We start from the raw sequence: 23768 nt of genomic DNA on the forward strand, positions 1-23768 counted from the left end.
TATTTCAGCAGCACTGAGAAATAGACCAGTGGATCACAGAGCTGACACATATGGAATTACTGCAGACTGGGCCTTTGTTGGCTCCGTGCAACTAATGTTAGGCTCTCTGTAGCATCTCTTGAATTGGTGTGCATGCATTGATCTAAAGAAACCATAGCTCTAAAGCTGGGTACTATATATGAGATATATATGTGAGACAATTAGAGACTATATATGGTCATCAAAGTTTTTGTAAGATAAAATTAAAAGTAAAAAAATAGCTTATTAGAATATCATTTGGGCATAAAATGGACAACATGTTAAAGGATTACCCGAATGCCCACTATGATATTTCCAGAACACTATTACGTTTGCCTTGGGTTTCAGTTTGGCATGATGCAATCTCTCTCCCACGTCTACCTGTCTTTCTGGTAACAGTAAGAGACATCTTTCCCTGGCAAAGCCATCTGACTCCAGTCTGTAAGGCTTAAACAAGCCTGACTGGAAATAAGTGCAGGCTATACGGGATTGTCTGGGCAGCTCGATCAATTAGGACAGAGAGAGCAGCAGAGAGACACAGAGAAAGCAAGTGGTGGGGTATGGCTTTCAGCAACCTTTAGAATTTGTATAAAATGTTAAGTGCATTTTAGAGCGCTTGCCAGCCTAAACATCCATCTACAATGAAACCATATCCCTCTAACAGGAACCATCCTCTGACCCCAAACGACCCCCATCAACCTCCTCATGCACAATCGAACATCTAGATTGAAGTTAGACCAGAGAGATGAGAAGAAAACAAGATGTTTCTCGCTCTCACTTATCTTTCTGTGTTTCTAAAAGAGAAGAATGGACACACTCTGGAGCTCCAGGGGTTGAATCTTTACCAAGTGACCTCATCTTTCTTCCATTACAGCTCTAACTCAGTTAATGAAAGAGAAAACCGAACAATCTGCAAACTTTTGAATTACTGCATAACGTTTTCTGCTTCAAAACTGCCTGGAGAGCTGACTTATTAAGTTAGAAATACATGCAATTTTTAGGAGTAACAGCCATATCAGTTTGGTTATGTGTATACACTCTACATTATAGGATCATTCAGGCTGTTTTATTGATTCTAATAGCTTTGGTAACATCAGTTCAATAATGCTAAAGAACAATTACATACAGTTTTTGACAGTGATTCACTTTTTATTTAGATGCTTTGCTTAGTTTATGTTTGCGTGTGATGTTTTGGAGACAAAAATATTGGATTTAGGGATTGTGCCATTATTGAAAATTTACTTTAAAATGATACAGATGGAGAAAGAGAAGTGGTTTTGTTCTGCACTTGTGTGCCCCAGGACTTCTACCAACAAAAGAAGCAAAAGAACTCGTGTACATATATACCAAATAATTAGTATAAAAAAATGATGTTAAGAGAAAAAGAAATTTAGAAAAGATCAGTTTATGAAGGTATTATCTTTCTCTGTATGTTGTAAATACAAAACAATCCAGAGCTTTTCCTTTGACCTTAGAAGGTCGGCAAGCACAACCAGTTTATTGCAAATTACCAATACACAAACTTTACAAGAAAACTGAACAAAGTTTTTTGTGTGTGAAACAGTGTCACAGCTCATCTTTCAATATTTTCAAACTAGAACTTTTTAGTAAATTCATTTGTAGACTTTATTTCCAGACCCATGTATTTGCAGTAGTATCACCATAAACACCCAATACTTCTCCAGTTATGTCACGAGGGGTCTCTGTATATATGTGATTCTGGAAAATATGCAAAAACATCGTTTGCATATGTGGATAAAGCTGTTTATTGGTAATTGTTTTTCTACAACCTGTCAACAGACTTCAACCAAATCAAAACGTAGCAAAAACACATGTCCCAACCATTTTCATGGTCACCGATTACAGATTTACAGATCAGCATCCATAAGGTCTCTCTGGTTCACATTTTCAGCAATTTATGTATGCCTTCCTTATGTCCACAATTCTGCAGACAGTGCAAACATTTTGAGCAACCCTTTTCAAAGCTGTATATTTGGCAAGAAAAATGAGAAATAGGTGAAATTGAAATATTTACAAACATAAATCAAAATTCACAACATGAGCAAAAACAGAGGTTATTTCATTTTAACAAGCTTGGAAGTCAATATTTTATATGGTCACCTTTACTTTTCAACACAACTTGAACTCTCTTAGACAAGCTTTCTTGTAATTTATTTACATAGTTTCCCAGGCTTCCTGAAGGACAATCCTGAACTTTCTTTGGATGTTGGCTGCCTTTTGCTCCGTTCTCTGTCAAGATGTTGAAGTCTGCCCTCTGAGGATGCCAGTCCATGACTTATAGTGCTATGATTTTACTGCATTGGGAGTAAATGCGTGTTTAAGATCACTGTCATGTTGAAAAATGACGCCGTTGCCAACCAGAAGCTTTTCAGATGTTATTGCAAAGATCAAAATCTCACATTACTTTTCTACATTCATAATTCGATCAATTTTGACAATATCTCCAACAAAGCTGTCTGAAATGCGGCCGTAAATCATGACAGAGCCTAAACCATGTTTTACCGATGGTTGTAGACAGTGTTTTACCTTTTCTCTCAACTCATCTCCTAAGATACTGATCATGATTTGAACCCAGAAGAATGTTCAAATTGTGTTTCAACACAAGACTGGTTAGACGCAACATTAATTCATGACCGGAGTTATTGGTTTTTGATGTGTGAATGAGTCATGCTTGAATGTTAAGTGGCTTAACAATCAACAGAACCATTTCTTTGGTTGGTTAATAAAACATTGACAGACCTTCAAAAAGCCTGGAGAATTATTGCTCCAAACCACTTTGAAAAAATACAAGAAAGTCTGGCTCCTTGGAAACAGTGCAAGACATCGATTCCGCTTCTTTCTCTTTTTCTTTTTTCCTGTTTTTCATCATCTTCTCCTTTTATTCTTTTTGTTATACTTTTCTAACGTTTTTTTGACCTTGAACGCTGTGAGGTCTAATACCTCACAGACTACTATATGTTCTCTAGGTCATAGCAAGCGATGACTCCGTGCCCACTGTTAACTCAAAGGTTGGGTTACCACAGCCAATTGACGGAGGTCCTTGCAGACACTGACTCAGTGTTAAATTACTGTGAAATTGCAAATGTGCCACACGAAAGTAGCATAAGTCCTAATCTTGATTCTTCAAGGTCAAACAGTGCTTTGACCTGTTGTACAGCCACAAACATGCTACATGCCATTTGTGTGCAATGATCTATGAACACTTTCGGAACTTTTTGATCGCAAATTATAAAAGAATCACTATGCAGTAATAGTAGTAGTGTGATTTAAAGAGGAAGAAGCATTTTCATTGAGTGTTATGTGTAAATGTGTGACAACTACAAATGACCCAATCAGCAAAGCAATATTGTTGTTCTACCACAGATAATGCATCTGCTGGTTTAGCTTGTCACTTGAGTGGGTACTTTGGTCAGGGTGTAAAATGTCAGCGTTGTGTTGGTCAGTCTTGGTTTGTAACATTTTCTTTTCCATTTGAACGTGTCAGGTTGGATTTTCTTCAATGACTCATTCAGTGCTTTATGGCATGCCTGTGTCCAAACAACACAGGGTAAGACGCATTTGTGTCATAATATGATAATGCTATATGTACTTTACACTAGGACACAATGCTTGGCATTATATCTCATTTTGCGTGTGTGCGTATCAATGTGTATGTGTGCTTCTTCCCTTGGTTTTCTATCTGACCACAGAGAGTGTGACAAATGGATGTGTCAGGGCTTGATGGAGCACTGCGATTGCTCTGCTAGGCACAAAGCTATTACAAGACTATATAGACAGCCCCAAAGAAAAATCCTGTTTCAATCAACCACACATAATCTGGGAGACAAAGAAAGATGTTCAACAGTTGATAGAGAGAGTCAGGCTCTCTTCCTAAAGTAAGAACGCTTTCTGAAAGACATTTTAAATCTGTTAGTATCTTAAAAAGTTGAATTTTCATCAGGCTAGCAAAAAATCATTTGCAGTATACTTAGGTATATACTCTTTGTCCAATTTGTGTTTGTATTTGTGCAATATATCAGGGGTATTTATATATTAGAGGAAGAGCTATTTTGTAAGATATTGTATTATCTAATATTGGTACTTTAGCTTGCGTGTGCCTGTAACTGTGCAACTGTGACCATGTAATTTCCTCTGGGATAAAAAAAATTCTGATCAGAATCCAATAACTACATTAAATGTGAAAAATGTTTAAAAATGAGCCAAATGTTTTCAATAGATGACTATTTTGGACTGCAAGTAGGCAACATTTATTACCCATAGCATTTTACCATGAGCCAAGACTTTGTTATACATGTAAATAATGGTTTGATATTGGCTTGGTGAAATTAACAATTCTTTCCCTTAAAGGATGTTGTCTATATAACTCTATATAACTCGCTTGTTGCTCCTAAACCTGTCTATATCTTCATTCATTTGATCTGTCTATATCATTAAATCATACAATGGAAAATATGGCAAAGTAACCCAGAACTGTTGATCAGCTGTTCAAACTTTTTTGGAATTGAAGTTGTAATAACTTTAGCACAACATAAATTATAAAATGAAAACATCTGCAAATCCATGACACCTTAACCTCAATCACAAAACTGTAACAAGCACTATTATCTGACAAACATTAACCAATCTAATAAAAATCCTGGTTTATTACCTCTTCTTGCCGATGTTAGCAGAATTTTTAGATAGTGTGACCAAACTGTAATGTCTTTTTAAGGCTCTGATCAGCCAGCTGGGAGTGCAGCATACTCGGTGCCAGAGAATAGCAGAGCTGAGGTTTTAGGTTTGGAATTCTGCAGAAATGCGTCATTGTCACTGTAATATATTTTCTGATGCAAGTGAAGTGAAACAGACGCGGATAAACAGCCTAGTAGAGATAAAGCACCGTGACCTTGGGCAGGTTTTGTCTAACTGGGCCACCACACTGTTCTTTTGGTGTACACATAAAGAATCTATCCATTTGTGTATGCAAATATGTGTGTGTGTGTGTGTGTGTGTGTGTGTGCAGGTGTGTAACCTGTTAGTAACTTGGATAGGTAGTCTTTTCTATTTTTATGTGCATGCAAGTTTGCAGTGTGCGTGCGTGGAAGAATAATGAAAAAGAAAACTGTCAATATGCAACTCTTGGTATACATATTCCTGAGTATGTGTGTGTCAGCAGGTCCCCCCATTATAGGCATCTTACCAAGAAGTCAATATACAATTGGCTGCTTGAATACTGCTATAACGGCCAGTCTTACAGTGCTGTTGCTTGTCTATCTAGCTATGAAACATTAATGGATTCCCAGCTTAACCTCTTGTTGCCTGTCTCACCAGCTTCTTCTAGTTCTCTGTCTCTGTGTCTGCATTTGGCTTTGCATTTAGAGCTGGAATTTTTACTGCCAGCTCACCTTACACTAAAATTTAGCTGGCACACCTGGCTTTTCAATCCATCAATATACAGCAAAGACAATGGTATAGGATTAGTGCAGTTATGAAAGGCAGGACAAAACGATGAGTGGAAGACAACCACAGAGGAAGACAATAAGAATAATATGAGAAAAACACACTGAGAAACAAAGAAGTAAAAGTTGTTTTTATTACTTTTAGGTTTATAAAATTAATTAAATTCAATTAAGTAACGCTGCCAAAGTACAATACTGAGTAAAAAAAAACAACAACAAAAAAAACACCCACATTTCTTTATATTTTGCTTCCACACAACTAGACTTTTGTGAGCAATTGTTCTTCAGGATTTCTAAAGGTACTTTTCGTTCTTTTGCAGTCCTTACACCTGAACATCAGCAGATCTTTGCATGGTGTGTAGTATGTCTTCAAAAAAAATGTAAGATAACTGGAGAAGTCATGAAGACATGAATGCCTAAAAAATATACAAAAATCTAAAAGAAAATCTATCTACAGCAGGTGAACAGTAACAGAAAATCATGTCCTTTAGACCTGAAAGATGCATCTAGTGTTTCAGCTGAACTAGCTAGAAATGGTCTCAGTGGAAGGATGGCTGCCAGGGAGCCATTCTCAGGCAAGGGAAATGGAAAAAAGACTGAGGCAAAAACGAATAACTCCGGTGATGAATTAATGCAAGAAGTGGACTGAAAATCAAATCTGACGGTCATACCAAATATACACTTTGAAGCTTTATTTTTGCCTTTAATAGTGAAGTTCCAAGTATGTTTGCACATGTTCCAATAAATTGCTGCAACTAATTCCCATGTTTCTGGTAAGATCAAAACTGGTTTCTGTGCTCAAATCATATCAGGACTATTATTCAAAAAAATCAATATCAGAATTTGGATTTACTTGTTTTTTCTGAAAACTGTCTATTGGAGGTAAATAATTCCTTTCTTTTGGGCACTGACATTTACTCAACCAACACACAGGGACACTTCTTACATATTACAGGAATACAACACTGAGCGTACACTTATGAATGAAGAATGAAGGTCTGGTTAACTTAGGTCGTGATGCCTCACGTTACCTTCTGAACACACATTTTTATGGAATATGGACTTTGACCTCAAAGACATGGTTGTGTCAGTGTCAAATAATGACCCAGTTGCCTTCATGGTAGAGATGGCACGATACCACTTTTTTATGTCCGATACCGATATCATAAATTTGGATATCTGCCGATACCGATATGAATCCGATATAGTGTGTTTTTTAATCAATAAAACCTTTTTTAAAATATCTTGCTGCATTTTGTATAAGTTCATACTCAAGTTTAAATAAACAACAACACTAAAGATATTCTGTTATACCTGTATGTAAAAAATACACTGCACCCAAAATATTTCATAGTTCAGCAATACTGATCAATCTAATAAACTTAAACCTACTCCATCCTTCCTATTCTGGTATTTTAAAGAGTACTTAGCAGAAATATTAAGCAACCTAACTAATAGGGTTGCAAACTCCCAGCAAAAAAAAATAGGGAACCACCTCCCACCCTCCACCTCATGATGCTTAATCGATGTAATCAACTTTAATTTGATGCAGGGTGGAAAAAAATGCACAGAAATAAATTATTTTTCAAGAATAATTAAATAGATTCAACATCTTTCTTCAACAGAATTGCAGAATTCACAGATGGCATCTTCCCAAAGGAAAAAGTACTATAGCTTACTAGGGTATATTAGACTTAACAGTTACAATATACAGTAATGGACTTCTATACATTTTACATCAGATTAAAACTTTGGGTGTAAGATTCAGATAATTATTTATTAAAAGCTAGACATTTTAAATGAGAATAAGAAAGAAAAGTATGTCTTTGTGCCCCTTTTCCCTGTTCATGCCCTATCGCCCCCTGGCTAAACTTTGCTAGATCCGCCCCTGCACAGTTACCAGCGGTCAGCTACGTAGAAAAAGATCCTGGTGTAGAAAGTAATATTAAATACATTCTAACAACAGCTTATCAAGGTTAAACGTGCTGCTGTTGTTCAGCCGCTGGTTTCCTCTTTCTGGTGCAAAGTGGGCCAAAAACAAAGAAGAGAGACAGACTCGCGACAGAAAAGCCGATCAGCTGATCATTAAGCAGTTTCACGATTGAAGTAGCAACAGGAGAGGGAGAGAGAGAGGCAGTCGCTCCATATATCGGTTGTTAAGCTTAACATGGGAACGCTTTACAAACATTCAGAGATGAACTTACACACTTGCTTTACTTCTCTCTGGGATAACTTCCTCGGAGATGAAATGCTGGTTTGGTAGCGAGGCTCCAAATACACACGGCTGCTCTATCACGTGACTCTGACATGCTAAGGTTATGAGCAAAGTTACGCAGTGTTGCAAGTTTTGTGAGGTGTTTTTTTGATATTTAATGGATCGGATTACATTTTTTATTTCCCTCCGATATCCGATCCAGTAATTTAGGTCAGTATCGGACCGATACCGATACGTAATATCGGATCGGTCCATCTCTACTTCATGGTATGACTGCTGTTTTTATAGAAACTTCACTGTAGTCTTAACTTAGACTGAACTATTGACCTATTGTATGTGAGAAAATTTCCAGAGCTTTTCACAGATAGACAAGTCTATCTGTCTAAACTCTGGCTGTCTTACAGAAACCAGATATTCTATTTTCTCTCCTTGGTTGCTAGTATTTCCTGTATTTATGTATTCAGCTCCTGCATTCAGCCAGGCACTAATAATCTCCTCACTCTTCCCTCCCTCAATTTTCCCCTCTCTCTATTTGCATCTATCCTGTACCTCCTACTCTTTCTCTTTCTCTAACTCAGCTTCGCTGTATTCCTCACACGGTGAGGGTTAGCCCAAAAACCTGTCAGGATATGTTCCGCTGTCAGCGAGATGCCGAGTGGGAGCGCATTAGATATTGGCCTCAGTGTGTCCCTGACAAGAAACAAGCCAATTAAGGAATCCCCCAGCACTGCTTAAGCCCGGTTATGGCAGAGGTCCCTGAGATGAATACTGGTGTGCTAAATCATCATACCTTTTTTATATTAGAGCCTCCGTGGGGAGAAGTGGAGTGGTTCAGGATTATTTCCTTTTTTTCCTTGCAGAGCTGCCGGCCATCACTCAGCAGCACGCCTTAGAGAAGTTTATCTGAGCTATGAAGGACACTGACATACAGATTTTCTTCTGTCTTCTTCTCTCTGTTATTCAGTCTCACTCTCAAGGCTAATAGTATTAGGGAGGGAAAAAGTGCTTTGAGATAAGCCTCAGGTCACGTAGTTGCAATCAATTACTGTGGTTAAATATTGCGATAAAGAGATTAAGGATTAGGACTGGGGGAAAGTAAAGCGGCTTGATATGATGTACAAATGCTTTCATGAGTGCGTAAGCATTTTAATGTGTTTAATGTGTTAGTCATTTTATTCATTCTATCCAACATGGCCAACTAACCCTCTGTGCCTCTGTGATTTCACTCTCTTTTCAGCTCTGTTTCTTCCTGATACCCTGTCGTGCAAGCCCCATATTTAGTTTTTTCAAAACTTTCACCAAAACTGGAAGACCAAATGAACCTAACTGAGACCAACAACAAGCACATTTCATTTGAGCCTTGATGGAGATGTCTGCTGTTATTCCTAATTTCTCATGTTGACTTGCTAGGGCCAAAAAGCTTTCTATTTCTATTTCTATTTTCTAATCATTTCCAACACCCACAAAACTGATTGCAACAGTCACGACACATATATGGCAGTGGATGGGTGCAATTAAAAGTTTTTAAACGCGCAGTAGCAAGAACAGTTTTCAAAGAAAAATACAACAAATATGACAAGTAAACGAAAAGAGGAATGAAAAGAAAAGAGCCCTTATGGTCCTTGTTGGTGTGTCAAGGTGATGTCAGAGTGATGAGAAAGCTCAAACAGTAAAAAGTAACAGTCAGTATCCTACAGAAAGTGAATGCTGAATGTTTTCAATATTAAGAATCAACATGTATTGAAAAAAGCAACGCTATCTCAGAACAGTAATGTGAGCTTCTGTCCAGTATGCTATCACGAGGGCTAGCAAATAGATGTAAAGAAATGCAACTCTAAAATTATGCTTTTGCTACAATATAGACATCAGACTTTCCATCACTTTGGAGGACTCTGCACTGATACAAATGAATTTCGTGGAAACTAATCTAGCCAACACTATAACCACTACTTGAGTAAGGCTAAACGTATCCTAAGCTTAGGCTAATCTGTCAGCCTACTGTAAAAGCCAATGATTTATCATATTGGGAACTGATTTTTGTTCCTATTACAAAAAGAGACTTTGTAAACTGATTTATGTGCCCGAAACATTACAAATACACACACATCTACATGCACACACACACACAGTGTGCACACAGACACGCGAGACAAATGTGCTGTTCTGAGCCTTACGCCTGTGAGGTATTGAGGTTGCACAGTCTAATATTTGACTGAGCAGTGTTCCGGCAGCAGTAAACCAATGTGCCGCCATTGTACTCCCCACTTACATAACACTGTTTATACGCCCCCAGTAGATATGAGTTATTGGCTGCTTGGGATCTCTGACAACAGATAAAAATAGGATTATGCTCTCCCTGCATAATGGACAACTATCAGTCTTTGTATTGAAACCTGCCTTTTCTCAGTTAGCATTACAATGTCAGCGTGTGAAAACAAAAGGTAACATTAGGCATTCTTAATCCCTTAAAGCTCTTTTATGTAATTGAATAAATTAGCTGCTGCAATAACTGCTTCAACGACTACCCCACCCCCCAACACCGTCACCCACCCCCCAACGCTGGGAAATGACTCATTTTCAGCACTGTGTCTGCATACAGCTGCAATATTCAGAATGGACAGATGCCAAATCAATCCTCTTTCCTTCTTCTGTCTCTTCCATTTTCCCCTTCTGATGCCCGGTATTAAAACCTCATATTTTGTAGTGATGAATCGGTGTGTCACTTCTTCAAACACTAGTTTATGCATGAACTTTAACTGGAGAAAAAAAAATTCAGAGTCAAAGTCCTTGAAAGACATGGCGTAGATCAATTTTTGCTCAGTAACTCTGAGTGAAATCTTTAAGGGTGAATGTGTTTTTAATTCTGAGGATATTTCCACGTTCAAGCCATTAAAAAACATAACAACAGTCCTCCTTAGATGGTTTCCCATTATGGGCCAGCTGAAACAGGTCTATTAACTTTTGAAGCAGAGTAAGGATAAAATGATTAAAGGACACCTTGGCACTGAAAGCTGCACCTGACCAACACGTATGATCATGTTTGCGGTTGGTAAACATCTGTTCATAGATTTCCAGAGTGTTGTAGACACCTTGAATGTGGCCCTGTAGGGAAATGACAGCTAGGGACTGAAAGAACCAACCACAATTAATTAACTGAAGTGTTGCACACTTTCCCTGTAATCTTCAGTTTAATTAAAAGTATTCCCAGACAACTGTGATAATCAGACACAAATCTGTCCTTAGTAAGGATTTGGTACCCCGGTACTGCTGAGAAACCTACAGCACCTGTATCCTAATGACAACAACAAGTGTTAAAAAGTATATGTGTGCTGTAAACATTTCTATTTATAGTGCACATTTTGCATTTGATTCCAAGCTAATAATTTTCATTTGAAGCTTGATTGTTTTAGGAAAACATATATCTTACATATATAAGATGTAAGACATGGAATTAAAATTAGGTTTCATTTTTTAAGGTATGTTTGAAATAAAAGCATACCTCCCAGCAAAAAGATTTAACAGGACAGCTCGAGGCAGGAGATGTGAAGCTAAGACACGGAGTGAGGTCAGTTACATGCTGAGATGCACCTGGGTAGATAGGGAGGTAGTTATCCTCATTTGGAGCTGAAGTGGCTGTGAGTCAATTAAAGGTACATTAAATCTCTTCTCGTTCAACTGTCAGGTACACCATATATAACAGGGGCTACATATAGCTAGGATGTCATCCAGATGTTGTGACTGGATGCTCAAATATCCATTAAGAAATGAGAAAAAAAAGATAAAAACAAAACTTGCTTGAGAATCATCACATTTTAAAGTTTTTCTTTTTCCAGTAATATTTTAATCCAGTAACAGTTAACTTTACACTTTTGGATATAATGCAAAGTGTCGACAAGTAATTCAGCATGAATTTTTGACGTTATGCGAAATGTAAAAAATTATATTGCCACAGCATTAAAATGCTTGCAAGCCCCTAGAGTGTACTCTACACAGCCACTCATCTTCCTCTTGTTACAAGAGTTATTTAGAGGCTATTAATAAAAAAACAGATTCATACATATATATCTATATATTTCCACTTCCTCTTCAATTTCATATCATATACACAGCTATATTCCTGGCAAGTCCATCATTGGGGAATCGTTTTAGGACAGAAACGCCATATGAAATTATTTTAAGGTGTACTGGGCAGGACTGACTGACAGCAGTTTATGCCCAAAACTAGAACTAGTGTGCAACTCTGATAGGCAGCTACATGATGCGCTGCTGTATTGGCCTGATACGAGGCTGTGTCTAATATGGTGGAGATTGACTTGCTCTTGCTTGCTTCCAGCTAGTGTGGGGGATTTAAACTATTTTACCTCCCCAGATCTTCACACCTTCCCTCAGGCCCTCTCACCTCATGCCTTAAATATTAATGGTAAATCGGAGGACAGAGGATGAGTGAGGAGGGGAGAGGACTGACAGCTCAATCATGAAGACAGTAGCCTCCCTCCCTCCTCCCTAACGCTCTGGGCGGCTGTCACCACAACCTACATGATGTAATCACCTCCATAACCCTGATATGGGCCACCAAGGGCCATGTGGGGAGAGACAGAAAGAGACGGGTGGGGGTGAAGTCGTGACACCATTTGATCACAATTACTTTCAAAGAATACATGTAATTATTTGTTTCTATGAGAAACTATATATTTTCAGGCAAGGGCTTTTTTTGGATTATTTTCTGCATTTATAATGTATCTCCTACAATCACAAAGCCAATTAGTTACATTAGTAATACAATCACATGGTTTTAGCCACAATGAAGCAAAGTGAACATCCATCCATCCATCCATCCATCTTGTTCAGCTTAAGGATGCTAATGAGTGCTCTTATGGCATAAGTACCTATTCCTCTGAACGATACAGCAGATGTTTCCACACTCACATTATAGCTCCACATCAGAGCTGACTTTTCTCTTTTTCAAAGTGTTTTCCACAAAGTGATTCTGATGCAATCCTACACTCATGGATGGATTTTACACAAAGTCAAACTATTGCAACATCTCCTTTTGTGTAATCTTTGTTTTTTTTTTTTTTTTACATTTTAATGACCTATCACTACAGAAACTCAATCTTGCACCTGTGTCTTCAACCCAGCTACAGTGGTAGTTGCAAAATGAGGCAGACTACAAAAATCAAGAGGTGCACAGCCAAGGCAAACAGAGGCTTGCAAGAGTGGATGTATTTGATGTCAATGTTGTCGTAAAGCGGGTATTATTGGGCCCTAACACTCAATGGCCATGGCCAACTCTCTGTATTTCACCATAATGGCTGTCAGTTTTCCACATCTATTGTCTCTATATAAAACATCTCTGTACACGCTACATTTTAATGTATTTGAATAATAATAAATCAGGAAGAACATTTTAAATAATATATCAATGGGATGTTTTGTGATATTTAACATTTTTTCTCCTAAGTTTCCTCTAAGACCCCAGCTGGCTTTCATCTGTAGGAAGTACAGACTGTCAGTCCATTGTTTGCCTCAGCTTCCAAATGTGTCCATGCCTATTTATTCTGGAGGAGGCTGTAAAACTTTGTGTAAGGAGTCCGATATGGGTCGGTGAGTCAATAAAACTCACTTCTGACCAGTGACGGTGATATTGAGGTGAGTTGTTGAGGATATCCTGAACTTTTGCTGTTGGTAAGTGCTGCTGCTTTTGCTACTGTTGGCTGGTGTTACTGAAACTTTCTTATAAGTGGATCCAAGGTCATCAGACTCAGGCAATTAGAGAATAAACTCTCATGTGACATGAGAATATAATCAAACTGTTTACCAGAGGGAAAGTAAACAGCAAACTTTAGGATATATTGAAGTCTAAAGTTTGGTGGCATAACATTAATTTATAATTAGCTCCCTGGCAGAACAAATCTTAGATGGTCATACATAGTTTAAAAGAACTAATTATTATTTTTAAAACTAGCTTATAATTGACTTTTCAGTATTATTTTGTTTTACAGAAGTGATGAACTAATGCTTATAAACTGGAAAAACAGAAGTTGCGTTAACTTACACTTGAGTGTGTAAAACTAATGACAGATTTTGCAAATTTGCCTCTGTACACCATGACTATACAAACAGTCAAGATGTGCAAACAGTCAAGATGTGATGGAAGTGCAGGCTTGTAAATTCCATTTTGGGGTATTTAACAAAAGTACAGTGTTTAATTCTGAAATATAGACTTTTTTTATACACCCATATATAAAGACCCCCATAAAATGTTGTGGTCAAGGAGTGGTCAAATTAACAATCTGGTATAGTCTTAGAAAGAAATGCACTTTGCAATGTTAAAAGGCCTGAAAGACCACAGGAGACAACTAAAGTGCAAGATGAAGGATTTCCATGGTAAAGAAAAAACCCTTCATTACATCCAGTCAAGTCAAAAACACTCTCAAGGAGGTGGGGACCTCACTGTCAAAGTCTACAATCAAGAGACAATTTCTTGAATGTAAAAACAGACGATTTACAACAAGGTGCAAACCACTGGTTACATTCAAGAACCAATTAAATTAGACTAAATGAAAAACAAAATTAACTTCATCTATCATCTGTCAAATATAGTGAAGGAATGTTACAGTATATACATGTATGGCTGCCAGTGAACATGGTCAATAGTGTTTACTGATTGTGTGACTGCAGATAAAAGTAGCAGGATGAATTCTGAAGTGTACAGGGCTACACTCTTTGCTCAGATTCAGAAAAATGCTGCACAGCTAATCAAACAGCGCTTCACAGAGCAAATGGATAATGACCCAAAACATGCTGCAAAAAAAAAAAAAAAAAAAAGCCCAGGAGTTTCTCAAAGCAAAGAAGTGGCATCTTTTACATTGGCTAAGTCTCTCACCTTATTTCAGCCCAATAGAGCATGTTTTTCAGCTACTACAGAAAAAAAACTGAGGGGACCACAAACAAGCAGCAACTGAAGGTGCAGGAAAGACCTGGCAGCATTTGGTGATGTCCACAGGTTCTATACTTCAGACACGGAATGCATGTATGAACAACAATTTCCATTTAAAATGATGTTCTTTTTATTTAGTACATATAAAAATGGTAGTAATTACTTAGCAGTTTTGATATATCAATATTGATTATCTTATTTTAAATACACTGTGACATTGTAAAGAGATCAATGTCCAAATACTTATGGACCTCACAGTTTTAGTGTAGCTTCTCCCTCTTTCCTGTATTTAGGTTCCACCATGAATTGGGTCGTGTCATAGATAATTGGCATGGAGGAAAGACCGGGATATGAGTAAAGTAGTGGAAGTCAGGCAGTTCCACTGCTATTCCTTATTGCTTGAAGACATTTTCAATCAGTCTTTTAGGTATTGTGTCAGCACGGTGAGAGAAAGCTTTTGATGCAGTGTGAAGGTTTTGATCTGAAGATGTTCCAGTTTGTTGTCAGCGCATCTATATTTTATCAAGGCAATATACAGGAATTGTTTGACACTTGCTGCTTTTTCCAAAGTTCTGATTTTCAGGTGGACACGAAATTGCTGTTGGGCTTCAAGCATTTACTGTCAGAACAAAATTGGAACATCCCTTTGGTGTAGCTGACAGACAAAAACACAAAATAGGGTATAGAGCAGTCATTGTTTCTATGCTGAGAGGCAACCTAAGTTTAAAAGAAAAGTTGAAAACTACAATCTTGGACTATGAATAAGATGGCAAAATGAATCATGAAAGAACGGCGATCTTAACATTTCAAGAATGTATATTTAATATGGAAAAAAGCATGTGTGAATTAAAGAATAATGTGGCCCAAACGTGACAGAAACGAGATAGGAATTAATCAGGAGTACGAAACTGACACCATAGTAGGAGGTTTTGTAGAAACCTCACCTCATTTTTGTATTTTCAGTGTGGACAGAGGAATCTGAATACAAAACGAATCCACAAAGGGATCATTCTACCAATTTTGTCCTGTTTAAATCAATATAATTGATCTCACTGATGCAACAATGGCTATTCCTTTTTTAACAAGACATTCTGGACAGTAAGAAGACATGAAATAACATGGAACAGAGGTTCCCCTCTTACCCCATTTATTGGATATGTCTTCCATCCAAGCTCCCCAAGCACAGACGTTGTATCCAGCAACACAACTGAAATGAGAATAAGAGGAGAAAATACATATATTAGCCATCTGGGAACACATAAAAAGTTCTCTTTCACACTGTAAATTGAAAAATCAGTCAAAAACGTGTTCATCTAGACATTTTTCATATTAACGAAAATGAGTTTCTTGGATGAATATTTATGAGCACAGTTGCGTGTACAGTAGGAGCAACATTTTTGCCACTTGCAACACAATTTAAAGTCTGATGGATTGCAGTCAAATTGCTGTCAACAGGCCATTCCCTCCTCTGCTATCCATAGCTTTACTTCAATCTCACCCACAATATGCTCTTCTACTGGCGATGATCAAGACTTTTCATGAGATACTATAAGTGATGAATCAATCCTTCCTGTGCTATTAAAGTGTATGTTCGATTGTGCCAAACATCAGTCAAGACCCTGCTATGTTTTATTGCATATAAATTAAAGCTATGATTTGATATGCAATGATATAAATCATGCCACAGCATAATAATATCATTGTCAGGTGACTTTAAACTTCCAAGTAGTGTTAAAAAATACTGTTTTAGGGGAAAATATTGTCATCCTTGTCAATACTTTGTCATGCTCTCAAGGACAACAGATTTAATAATTCAGGAGGAAAGCACTTCTCCCAGTGACAAGTGATTTACACTGAAAAGAAAAAAACTGTGGCTTCCTGAATTTGCCTTCGGTGAGATAGCAGCATAATAACAAAAATTTAAAAAAAAAGTTTTCCCACACATTTGACAACAGTAGGGAACAGATTTTATACAAAGACCCTGATGCATTTTCAGAATCCATAAATATCACATGGAGCCCATCCAGTCACCTTGTCAAAAGTGCCAAATACACAGTATGTGTGACAGTCTCTTACAGTATGTCCCTATTAGGTGACTATGCACTGCATGATTAAGTGGGTACAGGAGAAGAATTAGTATTCAAGGAGAGAATCAATGCTAACAGACCAAAACATCAACAACAACAACACTAGTTTCAATAGACTTATTTAAAACTGTTCACTTGTCTCTGTTAAAAATGATTACAAGAAGCAAAAATTCAGCTTTAAATATTTCCTTCAGAAGTCATTGACTTAGATCTTAAATGTTGCTTTTTTAAATAGCGCTATATCACTACCGACACGATTTCTGACAAACCAAAGTGTAATTTCGACTTAAAGTTAAAGACTGAATTTTAAGTGTCAGTCAGTCATGACTGTCCACTTAGAGCTCTGTAAGTGGTCCTCGGGGGACTCATTATAGCAACACAGATCTTTATCAGTGACAATATTCCCTGAATAAATCTCCATTAACATCATTACTCTAGAATAGCTAGTTATTACAACCAAATGTACATCAAAGAAAGCCATTTCAGTACTGTGATATTGTGATTACGACCATTTGCGAATTACAATGTGAAGGCAAAAGAAATGTGATATGTATACTTATGTGAATGTCCTCTGTTAACATCAGGGCAAACAGACAAGAAGAAGAGACATTTGCATCTGTTTCCCAGTCTTCACACAGTGCACTTCTGATGGAGCCTGGCTGACAGAGATTGTCCAAATATCTGCTGACTGGGATTCTCAGAGGGGTGGAATGGTACATACTCTTTTGACATAATGTAAAACCACTTTTGGATCAAGAAATGCACGTTTCACAGCATCCAAGACCCAAATCATTCAGGACAATATTTTCTAGCACTGACAGAGTTGACAAATGCAAAAAAAATGCAACAAATACAGTGAAGTTATGTAAGTAGTAGAGGAATAGATTTAAAACAGAAGGAAAAAATCTAAATGAATAAAAAATAAATAAACTAAAACAATCTTTGTGATGACCAGAATATCTGCAGAGCCCTCTGCAAATTGGCTCACATGTTTCCTCATCCATAAAGAGAGGACTTTAAGAGTAGAATCTCTGATTAGTCACCAGAAAATCCAAATCCATAGTTGGATTCAAAATGCAAAAGTCCAAGACCTGTCAGCAAAAAGATTCAAATAACACAACAACAACAAAAATACTGGCAGTGGACACTGGTACCCCTCAGCCTCCTAGTAGTTGCATCTTTTGTATGCATTTCAAAATTGTATGTCACTGATTTAAAAGATTTTCAAAAAACTTCACTTCTGCCTACTGACCTTGAGGCTGAGGTCACTGAGATTCAAATTTATCTGAGATTTTTAGTCTATGGTGTAAATTTTAAAATCCTGTCGACTGCCCGCCCGACAGGGTGATGACAATACCCAATCAGCCTTTTACAGTGAGGAGTAAGAAACATTCATTTAAGTGCTTCGTTCACTTCCTCAGTGTCAGGCTAAAGGCGGCAAAACCCTAAAACAGTAAATGGCCTGTATTTATATAGTGCTTTTATGGTCCCTAAGGACCCCAAAGTGCTTTACATATCCAGTCACTCACCCATTCACGCACACATTCACACACTGGTGATGGCAAGCTACGTTGTAGCCACAGCCACCCTGGGGCGCACTGACAGAGGCGAGGCTGCCGGACACTGGCGCCACCGGGCCCTCTGACCACCACCAGTCAGTGTCTTGCCCAAGGACACAACGACCGAGAAGCCGGGGCGACGGTAACCTTCCGATTACAAGGCGAACTCCCAACTCTTGAGCCACGATCGCCCCAAACAGTCCATCTCAACTGTTATCAGACCACTGAATAACTCTTATTAGTTCTAATCAGTCCTACACGTGTTGCTCGTAGGCAACACATGCAGGCAACGCGTATCTTATATGACCTTCCTGTTCCTGAGTGTAACCAGTGGTTTGCACCTTGCTGTAAACCCTTGGTAAGAAGTGACTTGATTACATATTTTGCCTCACTCCTCAAGGACCCCTCAACTTGGTTTGATGCTGTGGAGGGTTTTCTTAACCGAAGAAGAGTTCTGCAATCATCCACTCAAGTTGTCTTCTGTGGTCTTGTGGGCCTTTTGGTTTTGCAGATCGGATCAGTGCATTCATTCTTTTTAAGAACGTACCAGATTGCACTACTAAAGTTTTTGCTAGCTCTCTCATAGGATTATTTAATTATTTATTTTTCAGCTTAATGATGGCCTTTCTTGCTTGGCACTAACATCTCTTTGGACCTTATATTGAGAGTTCCAGTGAAAAGCTACCAACTGTTTGACACTTGGAATCAACTCCAGGTCTTTTATCTGGGAACATGCCTCACCTGGCCATGATATTGCTTTAAACTGGACTCTAATATACCACAGGTTACACCACAAACCCCCACTTAGTTTCTGATTAGATTTATGGGAACTCAACTCATTATATTGTCTACTGTGAGATTTATATCTACTGTAATGAAAACATTACAATGAAATAATGAAACATTTTATCCTATTTTTTATTGAGAGTTTAAGTAAATAGTGCTCTCTTTTTCTGTGGCCATCACTCCTCTTGTAAACTTCATTAGGAAAAATGAAAACAAAGTGAGTACCACATGATATTTATACTGTTATAGCCCAAGAGTAAAAGTAGAAAATGTACATTGATATATAAGAAAATATAGCTGAAAACTCTATTGATTTACCATCCCCCCCATACAAAAAGATAGGACACCATACTGAGCCTTTCATCTTCAAATCCCATCTTCACTACACTACCTAATATTTCTGCTATTGGGTGGTATTGGATTAGTTCCAGCATCTCTGTGTGTTTATTTCTGCCCACCAATGCCAGGTCTGTGCCATGTCAGTGTCAGTGCCAGATTGGAGACTAGGTGTCTCTGCCAATGCTGTTAATGGACACCATTAGGCTACTGTGGGCAGGTAAGCAGCACACTCCCTTGAGAACAGCCTAATTACTGAGAGTTGGCTGTGTCACTCACCGCAGTAAGGAGATTCACACCTCACCTCACCATATATAAAGAACAGCTGATGTACATTACAGTAGGAGGCAGTGTGAATCTATTCGGGTGAGAACATCGCACTGTTCGGTCCAAGCCTTGTGTTCCCACCTTTATAAGAAAAGTGTGGCACCATGAAATTTCTTCTTGATTTGTGAGCCAGACAAAGGATACTTAGAAATGAAACACCTCTGGTGTTCAGCTGACAGTAGAGGAGTTAAAGGTGCGACCTGCCAATAGCACCTAAGCTCAAAAACCATAATAAAAAAAAGTGCCTTCTTTTCTCTGATGCTTTTTTTGAACATATTCACTCATTTAAAGATTTACAGTAAAAAATGTATTATGAAATTTAGTTAGAAAGTAGTGTGAGTAGTGTGTGTGCACTTGTAATTGATGGTGTGCATATATTTTAGCATATACTGTATATACGGAGCAATGTATCTTGGGTGCTAATCCAGCCCATCTTCTCTCCCCCTCTATAGCTCTCTTCATAGAGTTGTCTTTCTGAGAAGGACCCGCAAATGCTGCCTGGAGCTGCAGGCCCTCTGGGACTTCCACTGGTTAGATATAAATAGATCATGAGCTGGCCAACTCATAAATATATGGAGCTTCACTAGAATGATGACATCTCTTGTCTGGCCTACAGCCCTTCCAGGCTACACAAATACCCCAAAATAGCAGCAGCCCAAACAACAGACCCAAAGGTGGTCTATTTAAGTGCTACTTTATGCAAATTAGATATGGAAGCAGTATGAGTGTTCTGGCAAAAGTGATCCAGGCAGTCTGCAGTTGTGTGCACTACTGTCTCTTTAAAGTATAGAATGTAAAGACACAAAAGGAGGCGTCTTTAAGTGCACTTTTGGTAGAATAAAGGACCTACATTAGACTCTTCTGGATTATAGAGGTGTCTGTCTTGTGAAAATCTAAAAGAGTTATATGAATTCAAAACACTGTGCAGGTTTTCAAACATCCATTATTGGTTGATTTGGCACACTAGGGTATTGAATAAAGTGTGATATTTAAGTAAAGTGTGATAGGAGACACATATGTTTTGTAGTAACACTGTTTCCTATTATAATGAAAGCATCATCTTTTCTTATTATTAAAGTAGTGACATAGTCTACAGACTGAATTAGCTTAAAAAGGAAAATAAGCCTTAATTCCAAATATTATCAGAACCTTTCACTTTGCAAGCTTCATGGAAACCCATTCTCGTAAACCCAAAGCCTCATAAACAATAACAACTGATGAACAGACACTAGAAAATTGATTTTGATGATGATTTCAGTCAGGATTGCATATTGTCCTCTAGTAGTGTAAACAAAGTGCTGCACTTGAAACACATGACGAGATGATATGCTGTGAAATAGAAAACTATCCATAACAAAGGCAACCTGACAGGCATGACAGACTTTTCGGTGCATTTTCACACTCCAACAAGACCAAACATTCAACAACATCATAAATGTCAGCAAAGCAAATCTTTTAAATGTGGTTCATTGGATCTGATAATGGCTCTAAGTGTATTTAAATGAGAGATTAGCGAAGGGAATACGTGCCAGTATTCAACACAGGTTGGATGCTGAAGGATCTCTCTTGAGCATATTGTAGTTATAGACATGTGTAAAGCAGTAATGTCATAACAAGTGATTCCCATCAGTTATTTAATGCAAAACACCTGCACTGGCATCTCTGATCAGAGTGTAGTTAGTACTGACCAAAGATTTGAAAAGCTGAGCTTTATGAATAAATTAATCTTTAATTACCCTTTATGCCATGAAAAGAAGGTCAATCCAAGTTTTATCTGAACACAGATAAAACTGACACCCTAGCCCACTCCCCAGCATTCCCAGCATATATTAAAAGCAGAATATCGTCCAAAACCTAAAGATTTGTAGCATAATAATCCCAAATTACATGCTAACAAAGGTCAATGCATCATGCTGCAGCTAAATGGGCAAGTCAGTTTAACACTAAAACTAAGAGTTCAGTATGATACATTATATCCTCTTCAATCAAGTTGAAAAACATTAAAAATAAGTAAATACACAATTTTAGAAAAAAATTGATGTTAGAAATGGAAGAGCCAAAGGTAAGAACTGGAAAAAAAAGTCTGTGTTTTTAGTTGTTGTTGTTTGTTTGTTTGTTTGTTCCAGAAAACATAACACAAGCTGTCATCTACATTTCTTAACAACCTTCCACAATACGGGCTTCAGGTTTCAGCATCACATTCTGGAAATACAAAGTGAATGATTCTGGAAATAAGCCATTTTCACACATGGAATATTTAATCTTGCTGACTTCATCAATTTGCTATAAAGTGATAAAATTCCCTTCACTGAGACATAGGTCATTTTAGCATGGCATTCACAGCTACATTCAGATACACCCACAAAAGTGCCAAAGAGAGCAGAGCTATTTTGCAATTGTCATTTGAAAGAATAAAAAAAAAGGACAAAAACATACTTTTCAATGTATTCCATTTACGCGTTTGAGTCTCTCTTGTATATCTTTGCTGTTTCGCGCTGCAGTGTGTAAGAGAGCTGTAACCTGCTGCACTCGACAGAGATCTCTCGTCTGGATTGGGAATTGAAGTGTCTAAATCTAACTGTAAAATTACAAATGAAGTAGGTTGGATAAAATCTTACGTACATCTTACTGCTGTTTGCATTTTCTGGTGAGCTGAGCCACTAACAAAGATGCGTGAGAAGCGCTCACGGTCATCATCTTGTGCACACCAATTCATCAATGTGACTGCACACAATCTTGTGCTGTGTTAAAATGATATGATATGATATGATATGCATATTAGGTCCAACCTAGCGTGATTGCTTTTGCAACTTTTAAAGAAAAGTACCCACTTTGGTCCTGCAGCAGAAACTAGAAAACAGTAGTTCATTCATTCTGTACAGGGAAGACCTAATGTCCACAACAGTCTGAGAAGCAAGACTGGTCAAAACAGATTTTGGATTGAGGTGTTTTTTTCTTCCTCATTCGTGACTTTGAAGAGTCATTTTCATCAGGGGTATGAAATGAATCTTGTTCACCAGGTGGACAAAAATGTGTCATTTCGTACAAGTCAATGATAATTATGTGACTACAGGAATGCTTTTGAAGAGGTCACGCCCTGGGAAAATTAACAGTCTCCAGCCTGGAGCCATTTCAGTCACTCTAGGGAGGAGAAATTTGTGGAAAGACCTTTTATTATACATAGCAGCAATTGTGTTCCACTTAACAATGATGGTACCTGTATATTCAAGATAAATTAAGAAAAATCCTAGTAAATCTCTCTAACAGTCATTATATTTTGACTGATTGAAGAAAACTGCATATACTGAAACTAATATGAAAATACACAGTCTTGCCCCTGCTTATCATATGTGCAAAAACACACACACCAGCCTGTTAGTTAAGGGTGCAGAGTTATGTTTTTTTGAGTGCTGGCTGATTGATTTTCTTGACAAAACACTGCTGATAAATATCTCCTTATTCTGATGATGGTGATATTGGTGCTCTGCAGGAAGCACCATTGAGAGCAAAAGCTTTAATCAGGCATCACCACAAATCAATGCAAAGACTTGAATCATAATTTTCAAGTTTTGTTTTTTTTTGCTAGATCTTTTTGAGTATTGCAATGAATAACCATTAGAGTCTAAGCCAAGAGTTTTACGCCATGCTTTGCTGAGCACTTCGTGTTTGTGTGAGATGCATTTAACCAGCTTAAAAAGGCATTCACATGTGGTTCTTTCATTTTACAAGAAAGGATTGCTTTCCTGATTTTCATGCCTGAGATTCTTTGGAAAGAAAAAAAAAACAATCTGAACAATTTCAGAAGTGTGGAACAAAGACATCTTCATCTAATTTAGCTACTATAACCGATTTTCAGCTAAAGGAAAATGCTACAAGAGCTCAAGAAAGTGGTTAGTAAATAAGATTTGTAAAAGTTCAGTATAATAAATATTGGTTCTGATGAATTGACAAGGCAGGGAACGGTGGGAGAAAAACCAAAAATAATATTATGGGCAGAGATTTATTGATGGGGAAAAAGTGCTAGTTCAGACTTGGCAGTGA

At 37.7% G+C, this 23768-nt stretch overlaps 1 protein-coding gene across 1 annotated transcript in view; it reads right to left on the bottom strand.

Moving 5' to 3' along the window:
• epha6 (eph receptor A6) overlaps positions 1-23768 on the bottom strand; it is a 178467-nt gene that overhangs the window by 149517 nt on the left and 5182 nt on the right. Inside the window, exon 2 of the mRNA XM_039599594.1 lies at positions 15775-15839. Within this exon, the coding sequence (XP_039455528.1) occupies positions 15775-15839 (65 nt within the window). The remainder of the gene's footprint in view (positions 1-15774; positions 15840-23768) is intronic.

The sequence above is a fragment of the Oreochromis aureus genome, linkage group 16 (genome assembly GCF_013358895.1).
Source record: "Oreochromis aureus strain Israel breed Guangdong linkage group 16, ZZ_aureus, whole genome shotgun sequence".
Lineage (NCBI taxonomy): Eukaryota > Metazoa > Chordata > Actinopteri > Cichliformes > Cichlidae > Oreochromis > Oreochromis aureus.